At 43.2% G+C, this 16,156-nt stretch overlaps 1 protein-coding gene across 1 annotated transcript in view; it reads left to right on the top strand.

Annotated features, from left to right (window-relative positions):
- Positions 1–16,156, top strand: part of RELN (reelin) — a 430,874-nt gene that overhangs the window by 195,752 nt on the left and 218,966 nt on the right. Inside the window, exon 8 of the mRNA XM_026648676.2 lies at positions 4,133–4,184. Within this exon, the coding sequence (XP_026504461.1) occupies positions 4,133–4,184 (52 nt within the window). The remainder of the gene's footprint in view (positions 1–4,132; positions 4,185–16,156) is intronic.

The raw sequence follows: 16,156 nt of genomic DNA, 5'->3' as shown, positions 1-16,156 counted from the left end.
CACCTAACTCTCACTTACCTTCCTCCTGCAGTCCAGAGCTCTGTTTTTCATCCCTGATGTTCAAGTCTCTTCCTCCCTAAATAATCAGATTTCCTTTCTCCATCCTAAACCAGTCCTTTATCTTGTTGTCCTTACACATGGTTACTGAAATCCCTGCTCACATCTCAGGCTCAGGGTGCTTGTACGTTTTATTTTTGCTTTGAAATACTTAAGCTAAATTAAATTAATTAGATGGTTTGTTTCCTTGACCTCCGCATCCTCCCACTGCTGCTCTCAATTGCTGCACGGAGGAATCAGTCTAGTACTCCTGATATAGAGGTTTTTAATGCCAAACCACACATGTGGTTTGGTTGGGATATCACCAGTACAGGAATCATAGGAAAACCAATAGCTGCTGATATGCAGCAAGCAAAATAATATATGTTCATTTAAAATTTCTCACCATTCTGGAAAATGCAGGTTCCTCTTTATCTGCAGCCCCCAATCCCTACCATCTTGATTAGTATAATTAATGTAAACAGTTCCTAACAACCTGTATTTACATCATTTTCTAAAGGGATAAAGCAATTAAAAGAAGATTTAATTATCAAAAAGTACTGGCCAATTAATTTTTGGTAACAGTTTAATTTAATTCTACAAGAATACCTCTTCCATGGTAATTGATACATTTAATCTATTGAAGATATGAGCCACAGAACATTGATAAATCGAAGGCTTTCTTGTTGAAATTAGAACCCACACAACAGAATTAACTGAATGTAAATTAAAATAATAGCTGCTCATACCTCAAGTCAGAAAGCACTTTATTATTTGGCAGGATAAATGTAATACCAGTGTTGAACCTATCCTAACTAAACGGACACGAATTAAGAGTTAAATGTTTCTTTAAAGGGTTTTTTAATTATTTAACCAAAGCTTCATTATATCTGTTGAGAGGCTAATACTGTTTATTCGGAAGATCTTAAAGTGTTAGAGGTATAGTTTCAGCACAGGGCACATACACATAGGTCCAGGTTTTTAGATGCATTTCTAAAAAGTGGATGCTTCACATGACGTGAAAAGCTTTTAAAATATATCCCATCAAGTCCTTCTTAGTTCACAGATTATTACCAACCATAAGAAATTTTCCTGGTTTTTTTTTACTATCTATAAGAAATTTCCCCTCTGAATGTAGCATGCATGCATGTGCATGTTCAAAAGCCAGTTCTCAAACATCAATCTTCGTTGTTTCTAAGTCTCCCTGGAACCATCCTTCTAATCACTGCTGTAGCACTTCCCTGTTTGGGCAGTCTTAACATGTGATCTTCTTTGATACTAACATTAATTGCATTTCAGGTGGCAGATGGTCTCAAGTACAGATAAGTTGTGTGGCCAAATCTGTACCAAAAACACTGACCTATCTATCTTCCATATCAAATCAGACTCCTGTTATTTGTCCGGTATAGATGTCCAAATCAAACTTTTAAAACCCTCAACTCTTTAGAACAGGGGTGAGCAAACTTTTTGGCCTGAGGGCCACATTGGGGTTGCAAAACTGTATGGAGGGCCAGGTAGGGAAGGTTGTGCCTCCCCAAACAGCCTGGCCCCTACCCCCTATCCGACCCCTCCCACTTCCCGCCCCCTGACTGCCCCCCTCAGAATCCCTGACCCATCCAGTCCCCCCTGCTCCTTGTCCTCTAACCGCCCCCTCGCGGGACCACCCTCGCCTAACCACCCCTGGGACCCCACCCCCATCCAAACCCCTGCTCCCAGTCCCCTGACTGCGCTGACCCCTACCCACACCCCCGCCCCTTGACAGGCCCCCAGGACCCCACGCCTATCCAACCCCCCCTGTTCCCCATCCCCTGACCCCTATCCACACCCCTGCCCCCTGACAGGCCCCCCCGGGATTCCCACGCTTGACCGCCCCCAGAACCTCTGCCCCATCCAACCGCCCCTGTCCCCTGACTGCCCCCCAGGACCCTCCCCCCCACCCCTTATCCAACCCCCTCGCTCCGGCCCCCTTATCATGCCACTCAGAGCAGCATGTCTGGCAGCCACGCCGCCCAGCCGGAGCCAGACACACTGCCGCGCTGCTCGGCAGGAGCACGCAATCCCGCCACTCAGAGCACTGCCTGCGCAGCGGCGTAGCTGCGGGGGAGAGGCTGGGGGCTAGCCTCTCCGGCCGGGAGCTCACAGGCCGGGCAGGACGGTCCCACAGGCTGGATGTGGGCTGCAGGCTGTAATTTGGTCACCCCTGCTTTAGAGCTTAAAAAAAAATATGTTGTGGAATTCATCAACAAAGAGGCAGTAGGATTTGTTTTGGTTTCAAGGTATCTGGAGAGAAATCCCTCAGGACATTCTTTCTTCACCTTTAATACCTCTAAATCTGTTGTCTCCATTCTCAGCTGCTGGCGTTGTTGCAAGTTCTGATGTGATAGGGCAGAGTGCACTCTTGGGATATCCACTTGCCAAGATGAGGAAATCTACTGAAATTCCCAAAAGACAGAAATACCAATGCATATCACTAAGCACTGCCAGTTGTTCTGTGGCACTGAAGTCCTGAAAAAGAATCAAAAAGCCTCTAAATTTAGAACAAGCTTCTGTTCTGCATCTTTACCCTAATATGCTGTCAGCGGGAAATGTGGAAACTCGGACATAAATGAGAAATAGGATTTATCTTATATATTTTTGAAGAAATATTAGTTAATAAAAGAAGGCAGGTATGCCTGATAATGCCTGATAATGAAAGAGATCATGTGTACACCTCATGCCTCAGGTAAATTGTACAGAAATTGCATTGTTCATCATTACAAACTAAAACTATCTTTGTAATACTGCCAAGGCCACTTAAGTGATGGTGACACAAATTCAGATTGCTCAGCAAAGCTGGCTTTTATTTGTGCACTTGACTTTTTCAGTAAATGTGTTTATAAACTGCCATTCTTATTCCCATTGTTGATTTCTTCTCTTCCTTTGTTCACGCCGCTTATTTGATTTCCCCAATCCCCACTCATATGAAAAGAGTTTCTTGTCACATGGCACACACTGCTTTGTTGTGGAATATCAATTGCTGTGAATTTGATGGAAGAGTCTTGGTCCTTGAGTTTTTTATGATGCACATGGACCATCTTTTTTTTGTTCTGTGTTTGTACAGAGCCTAGCACAATGGGGTTCTGTCCATGACTACGGCTCCCAAGCACTGTGGTAATACAAACAATAAACAGTTATAATCAAATAATAAATTATGTGAACATGACACTGCACAGAGTCATTGCCCTCCCATGAAAAACAGGATTGAGGTTAACTTTCATCTTGTTACACTTTGATCTCTGTAAACAATCACAATGCTAATTTAGCTCTTTTTCCCCCCTCCCCAGTGTTCCAGTCAAGGAGCTTTTTTAAGCAATTATAGGATTCAAAATGAGCCAGAAAGGACTGGAACTTCATTCTGGTACTTCTTGGGTGATACTACCACTTTCAGCAAATATTAAAGTTTTTAGCTCTTAATAGCTTTCAAGAAAACCTTCCCAACATGGACTGATGAGGTTTTGTGTGGGAGCCATCAGAGGAGGGGCATGTTGAGTGAGGGATGAGTAAAGTTTCTGAACTTATTCTTCCCACTTCAATCCCTGATTATATACACTTCATATCATAACAGTATTTAGCTATAAGTACAAAACCTAGTTGCTTTATGTTATGCTATATATGTGAAATTTTGAATTTAGCGGATAAGCACTTAGATTTTATTATTCCATTTTACAATTTTAGGCCCTGGTTCTACATTAGGATCTGCTAGTGCATATCCTTGAGCCTATGCAGAGTCCCATTGAAGTTATGAATTCATTTTTTAAAATCTTTCTGATCACTGATCAAGCACTAATACATGGAAAAATTTACTGGAGCGATAGAAAATTTGTACTGCCACAAACAAAGAGTTTCTCATTGTGACATATGATGTGATACCAAGAATCCGAATGACGTAATAGAAATGTCCATGATCTGTCAATCTGAAAGGTTTAGAAATGAATGATTTATACATGGGAGATCTGGGCATCCACAGGACTCCCATATTTTTTAAAAGGTTATAAATATATTGTTTTGCTGGTTTAATGCAATGCTTCTTCTATTTTTCATGTTTTTCCTCCTCTAGACCACCACTAGCCTTAACACAACCACTGCTTCTGTCCTTCAATTTTCCATCGGTAAGTTTATATAGCAATTTTACTTTAAAAAGTATTAAAAGGTCATTGTTAAAACGGGAAACACTAAATTTTTAAATTTACATTTTTGGCCAGCATTTCCATCTGCCATGAGGGATTAAATCAATCTTAAAAAATTGCAACATTTCTTGACCCCCGATATTTAGAGCTGCTAACCAAAATATGGAAAGAAACAGTTTTAGCAGTTTGTCTAACCTTATATAATTATTGGTTTATCCTTTCATGCTTATTTCATTATCTAGTAGATAGTCAGCATTGTGTAGGGTGACCGTATGTCACGTTTTGGCTGGGACAGTCCCTTTTTTAAGCCCTGTCCTATCCACCAGTTGGCAAGAGCAAACTGGACAAATGCAGTTTTGCCAAAAAAGTGGAGTGCGACCCCTAGCTGGGCATGGAGGAATGTGCGGGGGGGAAGGAGGGCGAGCGGCAACACCAGCCCTGCATGGGGTGGAGGGATCAGGCAAGTGGCTCGGGTCTGGCCAGCCCTGCGCAGGTGGTTGGCAGGGAGTCTTGGGCCAGCCCCATGTGCGCGGAGGAGAGGGGGGCCTCAGGCTGGTGGCAGGGGGGCTTGGACTGTCCGTGGGCAGTAGGGGAGTTCGGACTGGCCTGCGCGCAGGGAGGCGGCAGGGTGTTCGGGCCACCCCTGTGGGTGGGCGGGTGGCAGGGGGGCTCCGGCCGGACCTGCATGTGGGGGGAGTGAGAGGGGAGCCTCAGGCCGGCCCCACACAAATGGATGGCAGGGAAGGCTGGGGGATGGTGGGACCTCAGGCCAGCCCTGTGCGGTGTCCCATTTCCCTTTGGGAAAATATGATCACCCTAGCATTATGACAATGATTGCCCATTCTTTAAAATGGGTTAAGAAAAAATGACTAAGTAAAAATGGATCCCTCTCTCTCAATATATTAAAACTCAATGTGTCTTCAAATCATATCTGCTTCATTTAGTGCCAAAAGGAAGTTTTTGCTACTATTAATGCTGTTGTGTCAATAATATACTACCTATTATAAATGACTACAGTTTGGCACTGTAGAGTATAGGCAGCAGTGTTTTGTGCTGTGAGACTGATTTGGAAGAAACTTAATTTCTTAAGGCATGATTCATTACAAAATGTGGAGAGAAAATGTTCTTATGGTGAAGATAATTCAGTAAGAATAAACAGGCAAGGAATGTTGACTGTTTCTTCTGTGGACTCCTAGAAATGTATTTCCAAATTATATTCCCATTCTAAAAAAACTAATTCTCCTAGCTGAGTGTACATCAGCAGGGTTGTGATTAAACTGTGGAAATAGCTCCTGGAAATGAGAACTATGAGTTAGAATGATGTACCTCAAGTGATTTGGATTTAAAACAGTTCTAAGACCAAATTCCAATGGGCTCTAAACTACCTGTCAGTAAGATTAATTTTTATATTATTTTAAATTGTTCATTTGGGTTTTTATTTTATCTCATAATTACTTACCACTATACAAGTAATTGTACTGTAGTTAATCTCTAGTGAGGGAGTCACTATTACTATTCGGGGGTGGGGGGTATTTTATTTTAAACTATTGTTTTTACAAAACCAGTCAGATGTGCACATGCATAAGCTGAGCGACTGTGTAATCATATGGCTATATCCCTAATCCTGCCTCATCCCATCCCTTCTGGTATCTATCACCCTCACCCATTGTTTCATATCTGCAATTTTAGGCTTTGATCCTATAACTGATAAGAGGTGGGTATGCCTGTGCACTGTGCAGACTACCGTTGAGGTCAATGGAGTTTGGTTTGCAACCGGAAATACTAGATGTTTTCTTCTCCAACTGGTTGTTCTTCTTGCCATGAGAAGTTTTCATAGTTTAATCAAAACCCCACTGGGAGACTCATCTAGGAGAATTACTTTTAAAAAAAAAAATGAACATAGCAGTCTGATCACACACTATCAATTGCAGGATTGAGGCTTTAGGTTGTATGCTTTTGGGGATAAGGATAATGTCTTCTGTGAAGCATCTAGTATACTGTTGGGAACTATGAAATAAATAATAATACAGGTGGGAAAAGTCTGTAAAGAGAAATTTATAAATTGCAGGGGGATGTAGATGGAGAGAAGGAAGAAGGCACTTTACCTAGAGGGCTCAATGAGATTAACTGGCCCTGTATGTTTTCATATTAGAAATGCAAAATAGTTCAAAATACTTGTCAACAAATATGTTAACAATACAGACAACAACAAAAAAGATTCCCCCTGGAGTACAGAGTTAAAGAAACCCCTACATCAAACCAGTTTTAGTTGGGGAGTGCCTGAGGAGACTGTGTGGGACCCTCCAGAGCCCAGGCACCCATAATCCCCTCCCCACAGAGCCCAGCTTGGGTGAATCCCCCGGCTCAGATACCTGCACCCCCCCAGAGCCTTTAGTCCCTCCAGCTTCTTTACTGTTCTGCTGAGGGATGCGGTGTGGTGAGGCCCTGCCCTTCCTCACCCTTTGCCAGAGCCTGGTCTCCCGGGCCCTCTCCCGTTCTCAGGAGTGTGAGGATCAAGCCAGGCAGCCAGAGTGTGCAGGGCCTCCAACCTTGCCAGGCTGGGTACTCCACTCACTGCGAGCTGAAGATCTGGGCTCCGCAGAGTCCAGGTCCCCTAACGGCCACCAGCAGCTCTCCAGCCCCAATTCTGCGGGGAAAATATGGAAGTCTGCGCAGAACATTAATTCAGCATAAATTCTGCATTGCACAGTAGAATCATAGAATCATAGAATATTAGGGTTGGAAGAGACCTCAGGAGGTCATCTAGTCCAATCCCCTGCTCAAAGCAGGACCAACACCAAGTAAATCACCCCAGCCAGGGCTTTGTGAAGCTGGGCCTTAAAAACCTCTAAGGATGGAGATTCCACCACCTCTCTAGGTAACCCATTCCAGTGCTTCACCACCCTCCTAGTGAAATAGTGTTTCCTAATATCCAACCTAGACCTCCCCCCACTGCAACTTGAGACCATTGCTTCTTGTTCTGCAGTGGCGCAGAATTCCCCCAGGAGTAAAAGGGATCCTAAAGCTTGTTATATTAGATTAGTTCTACAGTGTACATTCAAACCCCTAAGCAACAATTAAGTGTAGTCTTTTAACCAGTCCTCTTCCACTGCCAACCACCAGGTGTTAATCTGGTGGGTTATAATAATTTGAGTTAGAGAAACGGATAATGACAAATGAATTAAGCACAAAATGGCCCAGAATTCATCATAAATCCCAAAGCTTCTTAAATCATGTGTACAGGAAGGATAATTTCCCAGTGACATTTTCATTAACCGAGCTTCTAACTAGTGTCCCTAAAGTGCCACATATTCAATAGCCATGAGTTCTTTTAAAGGCAACAGTGTCAAACTGCAGAAGGTTTGTATTACCTTCTTATTGAGACAGTGAATAATTACTTTGAAGAGTTACTTAGTAAGACATGCACTTATTGATATACAGCCCCTGTGACATCCTCCCAGGGTTTACAGCCTTTTCAAATGTGAACGATTTGCCTGCTGTGCTGAGTTGTGTTTGAACTGTTCAGAACCATTAGTGTTGGTTTTGATCTAAATGTTGGGATGGTGTTTACATTAGCCCACTATCTGCCCAAGCATTTACTTCAGATTTCCTCATCATCCTTGACTGCATTTCTCTAAGACCAAATGCTTCTGTTCCTGATACATGAAAGACAAATTCTAACATTTACTTTAATGTGCAGTGGGATTGCTCTTAATTAAGATATTTAAAGTAATACCTTTGGGCTCTCTCAAACCAGAATTTCTAATTCCACAGTTTGGGGCCATGGAGAATCACACACGAGCTTCCAAACCCCGCTGCCATAAAGCATTAGCGTGATTCATTAGCTGAAGTATTCTCTGCATCTCACTCACAAACTCAGACTTCCCCCTTAGCTACATCTCTGAACTGCCACAGAACATGATCTGCCATCCCCATAGGCCAATATGAGGAAGGTGACTCATATTAATGATAGACTGATGACTGAACTGAGCATACACAGAGGCCTATAAGATAGCTGTAAGAAGGAAGAGTGATGAGAGGAAAGTCTCGAGGTGGAGCAGCCCTGAGGCATGAGTTTTGTGGACAGGCATCGCTTCACTACTGATGGTTGCAGATTGCTGTGTGTATGTTCTTTTTGAAAGGTGTGTACTCCAAAGCTTCACTGAATGTGTGTTTTGCATCCTGTAACAGTGCATTAAGCATTAGCAGACTGTTTAATTTTCTTTTTCTCTGTGGTGTTCATGAGACAAGTATAAAGCAATAGCATAAGACTCTGTGGTGAGTCCAAACACACACACATCCCCCCACCCTGTACTGGAGATGGATGCTACTGGAACTGACCAACTACATGTAAATCTCAATATGAAAATACTTAACATAAAAACTTTATTTTGAAAAAATCAGTTACCCAATCTTACTCTTATAACTTATTATTAATGCTGGACCATCTGTTGTACAGCTAGTTATTTTAAAGATGGGTAGGTAGCTTGGAAAGTACAAACTACACTTTCTTCACTTTTGCTTATACAAAACTTTTGAACACCTCTAATTTGTTATGTGACTAACATGACTGTAGGCAACCAACAGGTCAAATACTGGCTAAATAGGAAATGTTTGCTGAAGGCAGGATTCTAATATAATAATTTTGTTTCATCTTGAGTTTCTATGCTTATGTTTCTATGTGATTAAGCAGATCCTCTGTCATTATCCCAGTTCTAACCTAAATTACTTGGGCTGATCTATGGTTTCCCGTAGAAGCATGGCCATTTTGTCTGAGTTAAATTTGTTTTGATTTAATTCAAAAGAAAAACAGAAGTGAAACTCAAAAGGTGCCAACTCATGTGAAGTTTAACCAGAAAGACAAATTGCATGAACACCTGCAAATGAAGCCTCTGAGCTGCTCACTGTTCTGCCTACTGTGCAACATTTCTGATAAATACGAATGGAAAATGATCACAAAGATAATCTGTTTTCATGTAACCTATGTTGTCAGGTGCTGTTTCAAAACAGTCCTGTTGGTTTTTATCAGCTGTGTTGCTGTTTGCCCTGCTAAAAAAAAAAAAAAAAAAGAAAAATAGTACAACAGTGAAACAACAATTTGGGAGAGGAGGCTTGAGTTTTGTTTTAATCTGCCAGGCAAAACTGTGTCTGTAGTGTGGGGGGCATTGGAAGGGCTTATGTTTTACTGTCCAGAGAAAGTCCACCACTTCCTTAATACACAGTTTAAAGAAAGTGAGGAAGGGATAGGTAGCCAAGGAAGAGGAAGATGAAAATTAAAACACGGAGGCCACTGAATTTGCAGTGTGCAGTACAACTGAATATGCATTCATCCAGTTAGAGTTTAATTTGTTTAGTGTAATTGTTTAATACCTGGTTTGAGTTTTATAATTTTTACATATAAGTGTTCATTTGAGCCTACTTGGCTCTATTTTCTTTTTTGGATTATATAAATTACTCAATTAAAATAAATAAATAAAATCAATCTGAATAGATACAATTATTTATTTATATACTTATTAATGTCCTGCAAGAGTCTAGGTATGTGGATGGAAGCACATGTGAAAGTTCTGTCTGGATAGCTAAGGAAATGCAATTGACTTTTGCCACCTACAATTTTTTCATAGTATAATTGTGCCTTTCATGGTACTTCTAAATGTTCTTAATATTTTTCTATTTCTTATAGTGACTAGGTACTTATGCCCTTGGGAATGTTCTCATGAGGCTTTTTGGCCCTTGTCACTGGTGTGAAAAACCATTGGCACAGATTATATAAGAGATGTGTGGTGTAGTGTCTGCATGCTAGTCTGGAGCCAGGAACTCCTTGTTTCTAATCATAGGTTGGAAAATGACCTTTTTACTACTGCTACTTCTTTCCCTATCTGCCTTCCTTGTTCTCTACTGCTTCTCCCTATCCCACCTTATTCAACTGCTCTTATCACATGCTGCTGTTGCTCCCTATGTTGTTCCAGCTTTTCCTGCCCAAACGTCCCTCAGATGATCACCCTTATTGAAAAGTCTTATGGAATTAAATAGCAATGAAACCTGTAGTGTTCTACAGAAATGTAATAGTTTTTATAGAAATTACTCTATAAACCCCTATTATCATTCTCTATTTATTAAATTTATTCTACTGATATTTTAGCCTCTCTGTATAATTCTCTGGCATGAATAAAATTATCTATTAAATTCAAGAGGATTGCTTGAAAAAAAAAAAAAAGCTAAAGAAAAGTTATCAATTTCTATCAAACTCCGTTGAAACTGTCATACGGACAGGACCCTGCTCCTTGTTTTTTCAGCTGCCACTGGTCCTTCCCCACTTAGGAACTCCCTCTGCTTTCTTCCTATTGCCACTCACCTGAATGTCCTCTCCCCTCAAAAAAGTTTCAGGATGCAGGATTAAAATAAAATGTAAAAGGACACACTTTACATGTTATATATATATATATAAAGTGTGACTGCAAAAAAATTAAGCGAGCAGTTTGTTTGATCATTCAATTTTTACCTCCCATTGTTGTGACTTTTTCTTTTCTCTAATGAAATGAGTCAAGGCAAAATCATCTCAGCCTTCACTTTGAATTTCCTGACTTTTGTAAGGTTATAAGACCCTTGACTTTTCTTAAATATAGTAATATAATTATTTTGAGCTTGACGGCTTTTATTTTTATAGAAGCACTTTTTTGAAAAGAAAAAGGGGTGTGTGTGTATGTGTATACATATATATAAACTACATGTAATGAAATCTCCTCTATTATGCTATGTACATTTATTCAATCTTCCACAATGCTTGTTTGTTTTACAGTCCTACTGCATAAGTATGTGTAGAGGGCAATTTTAATATGCCTTCGATTAGCACGTAGGTAGGAATCATTAATTTGTATGTGGATCCCTGACATGATAGACTTTAATGACTCCAAAAGGCTCTCGTGTCAGAGATGTTGAGTTAATGGTCAGAGATGTTGAGTTAATGAATCATTGACCTAATAGTCTTTCTTACTCTTCCTGAACCATTAAGGTTGATAGGGTCAATGTGAGGACCCTTCTTGCTCAGCAAGTCCACATACCAAGAATCCATCTGACATTTCTCAGGAGAGAATGCACTGAGCTTGTCTAATATCTGTAGTAAAGCCAGGCAACTCACTTGACTTTTATTTATTATTTCATTTTTACAGTGGCAATTTGTTTTATTACCATGATGAGTCCTGCAGAATTGTATTTTAAAGCATAACTTGTTATATATAAGTGATAGGAACACTTTTTTTGCATTGTCATAAATTTACACTATCCAAATGATTTTGGTTTTTTTTTTAAACAAAATCCTCAAATGCACCCTAAGGATGAGGCCTTATATGCAAAGTTTTTATACTTGGCTCTTCTATTAACTTCAGTACATAAGAGATCATAATGGACAAATGTGATCTTAAAGAGAGCGACACAAGCTGAATGTTCTTTTTCGAGTAGATGCAGCCACGGATTCTACTTAGGTGTGTGCACACCCAGCGCACTGGAGTTGGATAATTTTGCCTAGCAGTTCCCGTAGAGGGCCGCCTTGCACCTTGTGACCATAACCACTCCCATGGCTAAAGGGGGCGCTGCCACCCCGAACCCTCCTCAGCTCCTTCTTACTGCTGGTGGCTGGAATCAGAGCTCTGCATGGCTTTTACCACACATTCCACTAGTGATTTTGTTCTCTAATTGTATATAGCTAATTAGTACCACTAATATAGTCAGACATAGTGTTAGTTAAAAGAACAGGAGTACTTGTGGCACCTTAGAGACTAACAAATTTATTAGAGCATAAATTTTTGTGGGCTACAGCCCACTTCTTCGGATGCATATAGTGTTAGTTAGTTATTGTTTAAGTTTCCCTACTGATGCCCTCACCAGGATTTAAACATTGTCAGTCATTTGGGAGGGCGATCCCAAACAATGATCCCCACATGCGGTGCTTGCTGTGTCTAGAAGCCCGCATCAAGGATCGGTGTTCGATTTGCAGTTCATCATGAAACAGATGCAAATGGTGAGGGATCTTCGTATGAAGCAGCACCTGGTCAAACAGGCCACATGGCCTGCTTCGGCACCAAGGCCCTTGTCAGATCGAAGATCAGCATGGAGAGTGCTGCTGCTTCGTGTCCTGGTGCTGGCATCTCTCCAAAGAGACAGATGAATCATTCCCCACTGAGTGCACCAAGGAAGAGATCTTATAAGATGGACCAAGGCTGTTGGGACTCGTCTTCTTCCCCAAGAAGAAGTGTGGATAAGCATGTGATGAATGCTGATGCACGGGATGGAGCAGGTCTTGTCAACTGCTCTCCAGGACTGTTCAGGGATGTCAGAGACCCCGTACCACTGACTCCAGTTCTGACCCTGGGGTGTCAGTTGAGTCTGGTACTGACAAGGGAGATGCCGGCACTGGCTGCTTCCATGCCAGCAGCATATCAAGCAGCAACAGACCTCCTCTGCTTCCCTGTCCTGACCTCTCCCTTGGTCCAGGACTTTGCCAGGGCTGTGTCCTTTGTAGCCACACTGGCTGGCTGGGATCCTGAACCTGTCGGGTCTGTCGGCGCCACACCCCAATGATTCCCTTTCATTCACATTCAATGGAAATGGGGCCAGTGCACAGGGGACCTCCTTGGCACCAGGAACTTTGGTACCCCTATTACCAGCGCTGCAATGTTGCCATGGCGGCAGTGACCAACTTCCACTTTGGAACCTTCGGTTACTTTGTTACCGATGCTGATTTCAGGGTCAACACCACTCCTGGCACCTGAAACAAAGGAGATATACTTGGTGCCAGCAGTACCGTTTCCACCTCTGGTGCCAGCCCCTTTGTCATTTAGGGCTATGAACAAGTAGGACTGGCTGGGTGCACCCTCTGGGCTGGACAGACCACTATCTCCCAAAGGCCGGGACCCCTCGGTGTCTGAGTCGGAATCTTCCTCTTCCCGCTCCCCATCACCTGAGTGAGGGCCGTTCATGCAGCGCTATGGGTACAAGGTTTAGTGCTCGTTTTGCCCCTGGCCTGGCGCCTACTGGCCACCAATGCCCTATCCAGACCAGTGGCCCCCATGGGACATTCCTCAGTCATGAAGGTCCCACTCCCCATCCCACTCAAAGTCAAGATTGCTGGCCAGGTCTGTGGTGCTGACTGTCAATCCACCACAGGTCCAGGTACCAGTGATGCTTCTCCTCGAGGAGCCTCCAGATCCCTTCCAGATCTGCCAGGCACTTCCTCCCCTTTGGTACCAGAGGATTTCAAGGCATACCAGGATCTGTTGCGGCATATGGATATTCAAGCTGAGTTCCTGCTGGAGAACACCTACAAGTATGACTTTGTCAACTGGACAGCTATGTTCAAGGCATCAAGGGAGCAATTTCGGATGTTCATGACCAAAGACTGCTTGGTGACTAAGACAGCGTTGCAGTCCGCGCTGGATGTCATGGATACATCAGCCAGAGTGATGGTCTCTGCAGTGACCATGAGGAGGTCTTCTTGGCTGCAGAATTCAGGCATTGCCCCCGTTATCCAGCAGCCATTGAGGATTCACCCTTTGATGGCAGGCACTGTTCTTGGATAAAACCGATGAGACTCTGCACTCCTTCAAGGACTGTAGAGCTACCCTTCGATCCTTGTGGGTGTATACACTAGCAGTGTAGAGACACCAATTTGGCTTTCAACAGCAAAAGCATCTGCAGTATTGTCTACAGCACATGTTTGGGCAGCCTTTCTCTCCCTCAAGATAGCAGGAAAGGGCCATAGATCCCATCACACAAGGAAGCAGTCTGATTCAGGGTTCGGACAGTCCACATGTCATCCTCTGGAACTCCCCAAGCTTCCATTTTGACTTCTTGGTCCAGAGCAGTGTTCCAGTTCTCACTTTCTCTCTCATCCCCTCCATTTGGGGACAGGCTGGTCTGCTTTCACAATGCTTGGGGCTCGATCACAACTGACAGCTGGGTCCTAAGCACGATCAGACGGGGCTATGCCATTCAGTTCTTCTCCAACCCTATTCCCCACCCTCCCTCCTCATCCATCTTCAGGAAGCTGTCTTATGAGATTCTGCTCCTCAAGCAGGTTTGCTCTCTGCTGGCACTGGGATTGGTGAAGAAGGTTCTGCCAGATCACCAGGGTCAGGCTTTGCTTTTTCAAGTACTTTCTGGTACCCAAATCCAAAAGAGGGATAAGACCCAATCTCGACCTTCGCAGCTTCAACAAATATATCAGGTATATGAGGTTCTGCATGGTCACCCTATTGACTATTCTCCCGATGTTGTCTCAGAACAGCTGATTTGATGTCATGGACCTTTAGGACACCTACATTCATGTGGTGATTTTGCCGAGCCACAGAAAATTCCTTTGATTTGTCAAGGCAGAGCGCCATTTCCAGTATATGGTGCTTCCCTTCGGCCTCTTTTCTGCCCCTCAGGTTTTTACCAAATGCATGGCCATCATCATGGCATATCTCAGAAAGAAAGGAAACCACATCTTGCCATATCTGGACCACTGGTAACTGAGGGGCAGATTTAGAGAGGAAGCTCTTTCTCACATCAGCACTACACTGTGCTTGCTTCATCGTCTGTGTCTTATCCTAAACATCGGGAAGTCTACTTTGGTTCCCACTCGAAAAAATAGAGTTCATTAGGGGCCCTAACAGACTCTACGAGTTCGAGAGTGTTTTTGCTGACTGACCATTTTCAGGTGATTTGCCTCTTTTTCCTCAGTCTGCAGTCTCAGCCTTCCACAACAGTTCAGATGTGCCAGGGGCTCTTGGGCCACATCTCTGCTTGCACATAGGTGGTTCAGTTTGCAAGATGGTGCCTTTGCCCCCTTGTGGCTCAGGAGAGTTTACCATCTGACTCTTTGCTCCTTGGACAAATTGCTCCATCTTCCTCCACTGGTCCTCCTTAGTGTTGGACACTCCTCGAGAATGTTTGCCAAAAATGTCATCTGTTCTGCTCTTGCAGGGGCCCTAATCCAGGTGCCAGGTCCAATGCCTTCTATCTCAGCTGGCAAGCAGCTCTCTTCTATACCTTCCCCAATCCCAATCATTCCATAGGTCATCTTCAATCTGAAGGGGGATCGGGCAAAGCTCATCCTCATTGCCCTGGTCTGGCTTTCTGACCTTCTTGTGTGTTGCCACTTGTGCCTAGTTCACTGAAAGTGCATCTGGCAGTGAGATTGGCATTTCATCCCCCCATCCAAGGAAGATCAGTCGTCTCCAATCCCATAGTAGCAAGGTTCTTAAAAGGGCTTCTTTGCCTACATCCCCCAGTCCGAGAGCCAGTTCCTCTGTGGGACTGTGACACAGTCCTAGCAGAGCTGATGGGTCCTCCATTCAAGCCCTAGCATCTTGTCCCTTTCCACTCTTGTGTCAGAAAAGTGCGTTCCTGATCGCGATTACATCCACAAGGAGTGTGTGAGTTGCAGATTCTGATGGCAAGGCGTCCTTACACACAATTCTCCGAAGACAAGGTGACTTTATGACCATACCCAATTTTTTTGTCTAAAGTGCTCTCACTTTCATTTGAACCAGGAAGTATACTTACCCATTTTCTATCATAAGCTCGTCTCCGGGAGAACACCGTCTCCATACATTAGCCTTCTACCTGGATAGGACTAAACTGTTTCATGTATCACCTCGCCTGTTTGTGTCATATGCAGATCACATGAAGGGGCAAGCGGTCTCTTGGCAGACCATCTCTAAATAGATAACATCCTGATGATATAGCTTAGCAACGCCCCCTTAGCGAATAACTAGCTACGCCCCCTTAGCAAATGCAAGCTCATTTGATGAGAGCACAAACAATGTCAATAGCATTCCTCAGTGATATTTCCATATTGGACATTTGTAGGACTGCTACATGGTCATCCATACGTGTATTTATGAACCCTTATGCCACCACCGCATCTTCCAGGATGGATGCAAGTTTTGGAAGGGCGGTACTGCAATCCTTGT

The sequence above is a fragment of the Terrapene carolina genome, unplaced genomic scaffold (genome assembly GCF_002925995.2).
Source record: "Terrapene carolina triunguis isolate 2854851 unplaced genomic scaffold, T_m_triunguis-2.0 Scaffold68, whole genome shotgun sequence".
Taxonomy (NCBI): domain Eukaryota; kingdom Metazoa; phylum Chordata; order Testudines; family Emydidae; genus Terrapene; species Terrapene triunguis.
The sequence above is the reverse complement of the archived record's forward strand: the minus strand, read 5'-3'. Positions and strand labels throughout refer to the sequence as shown.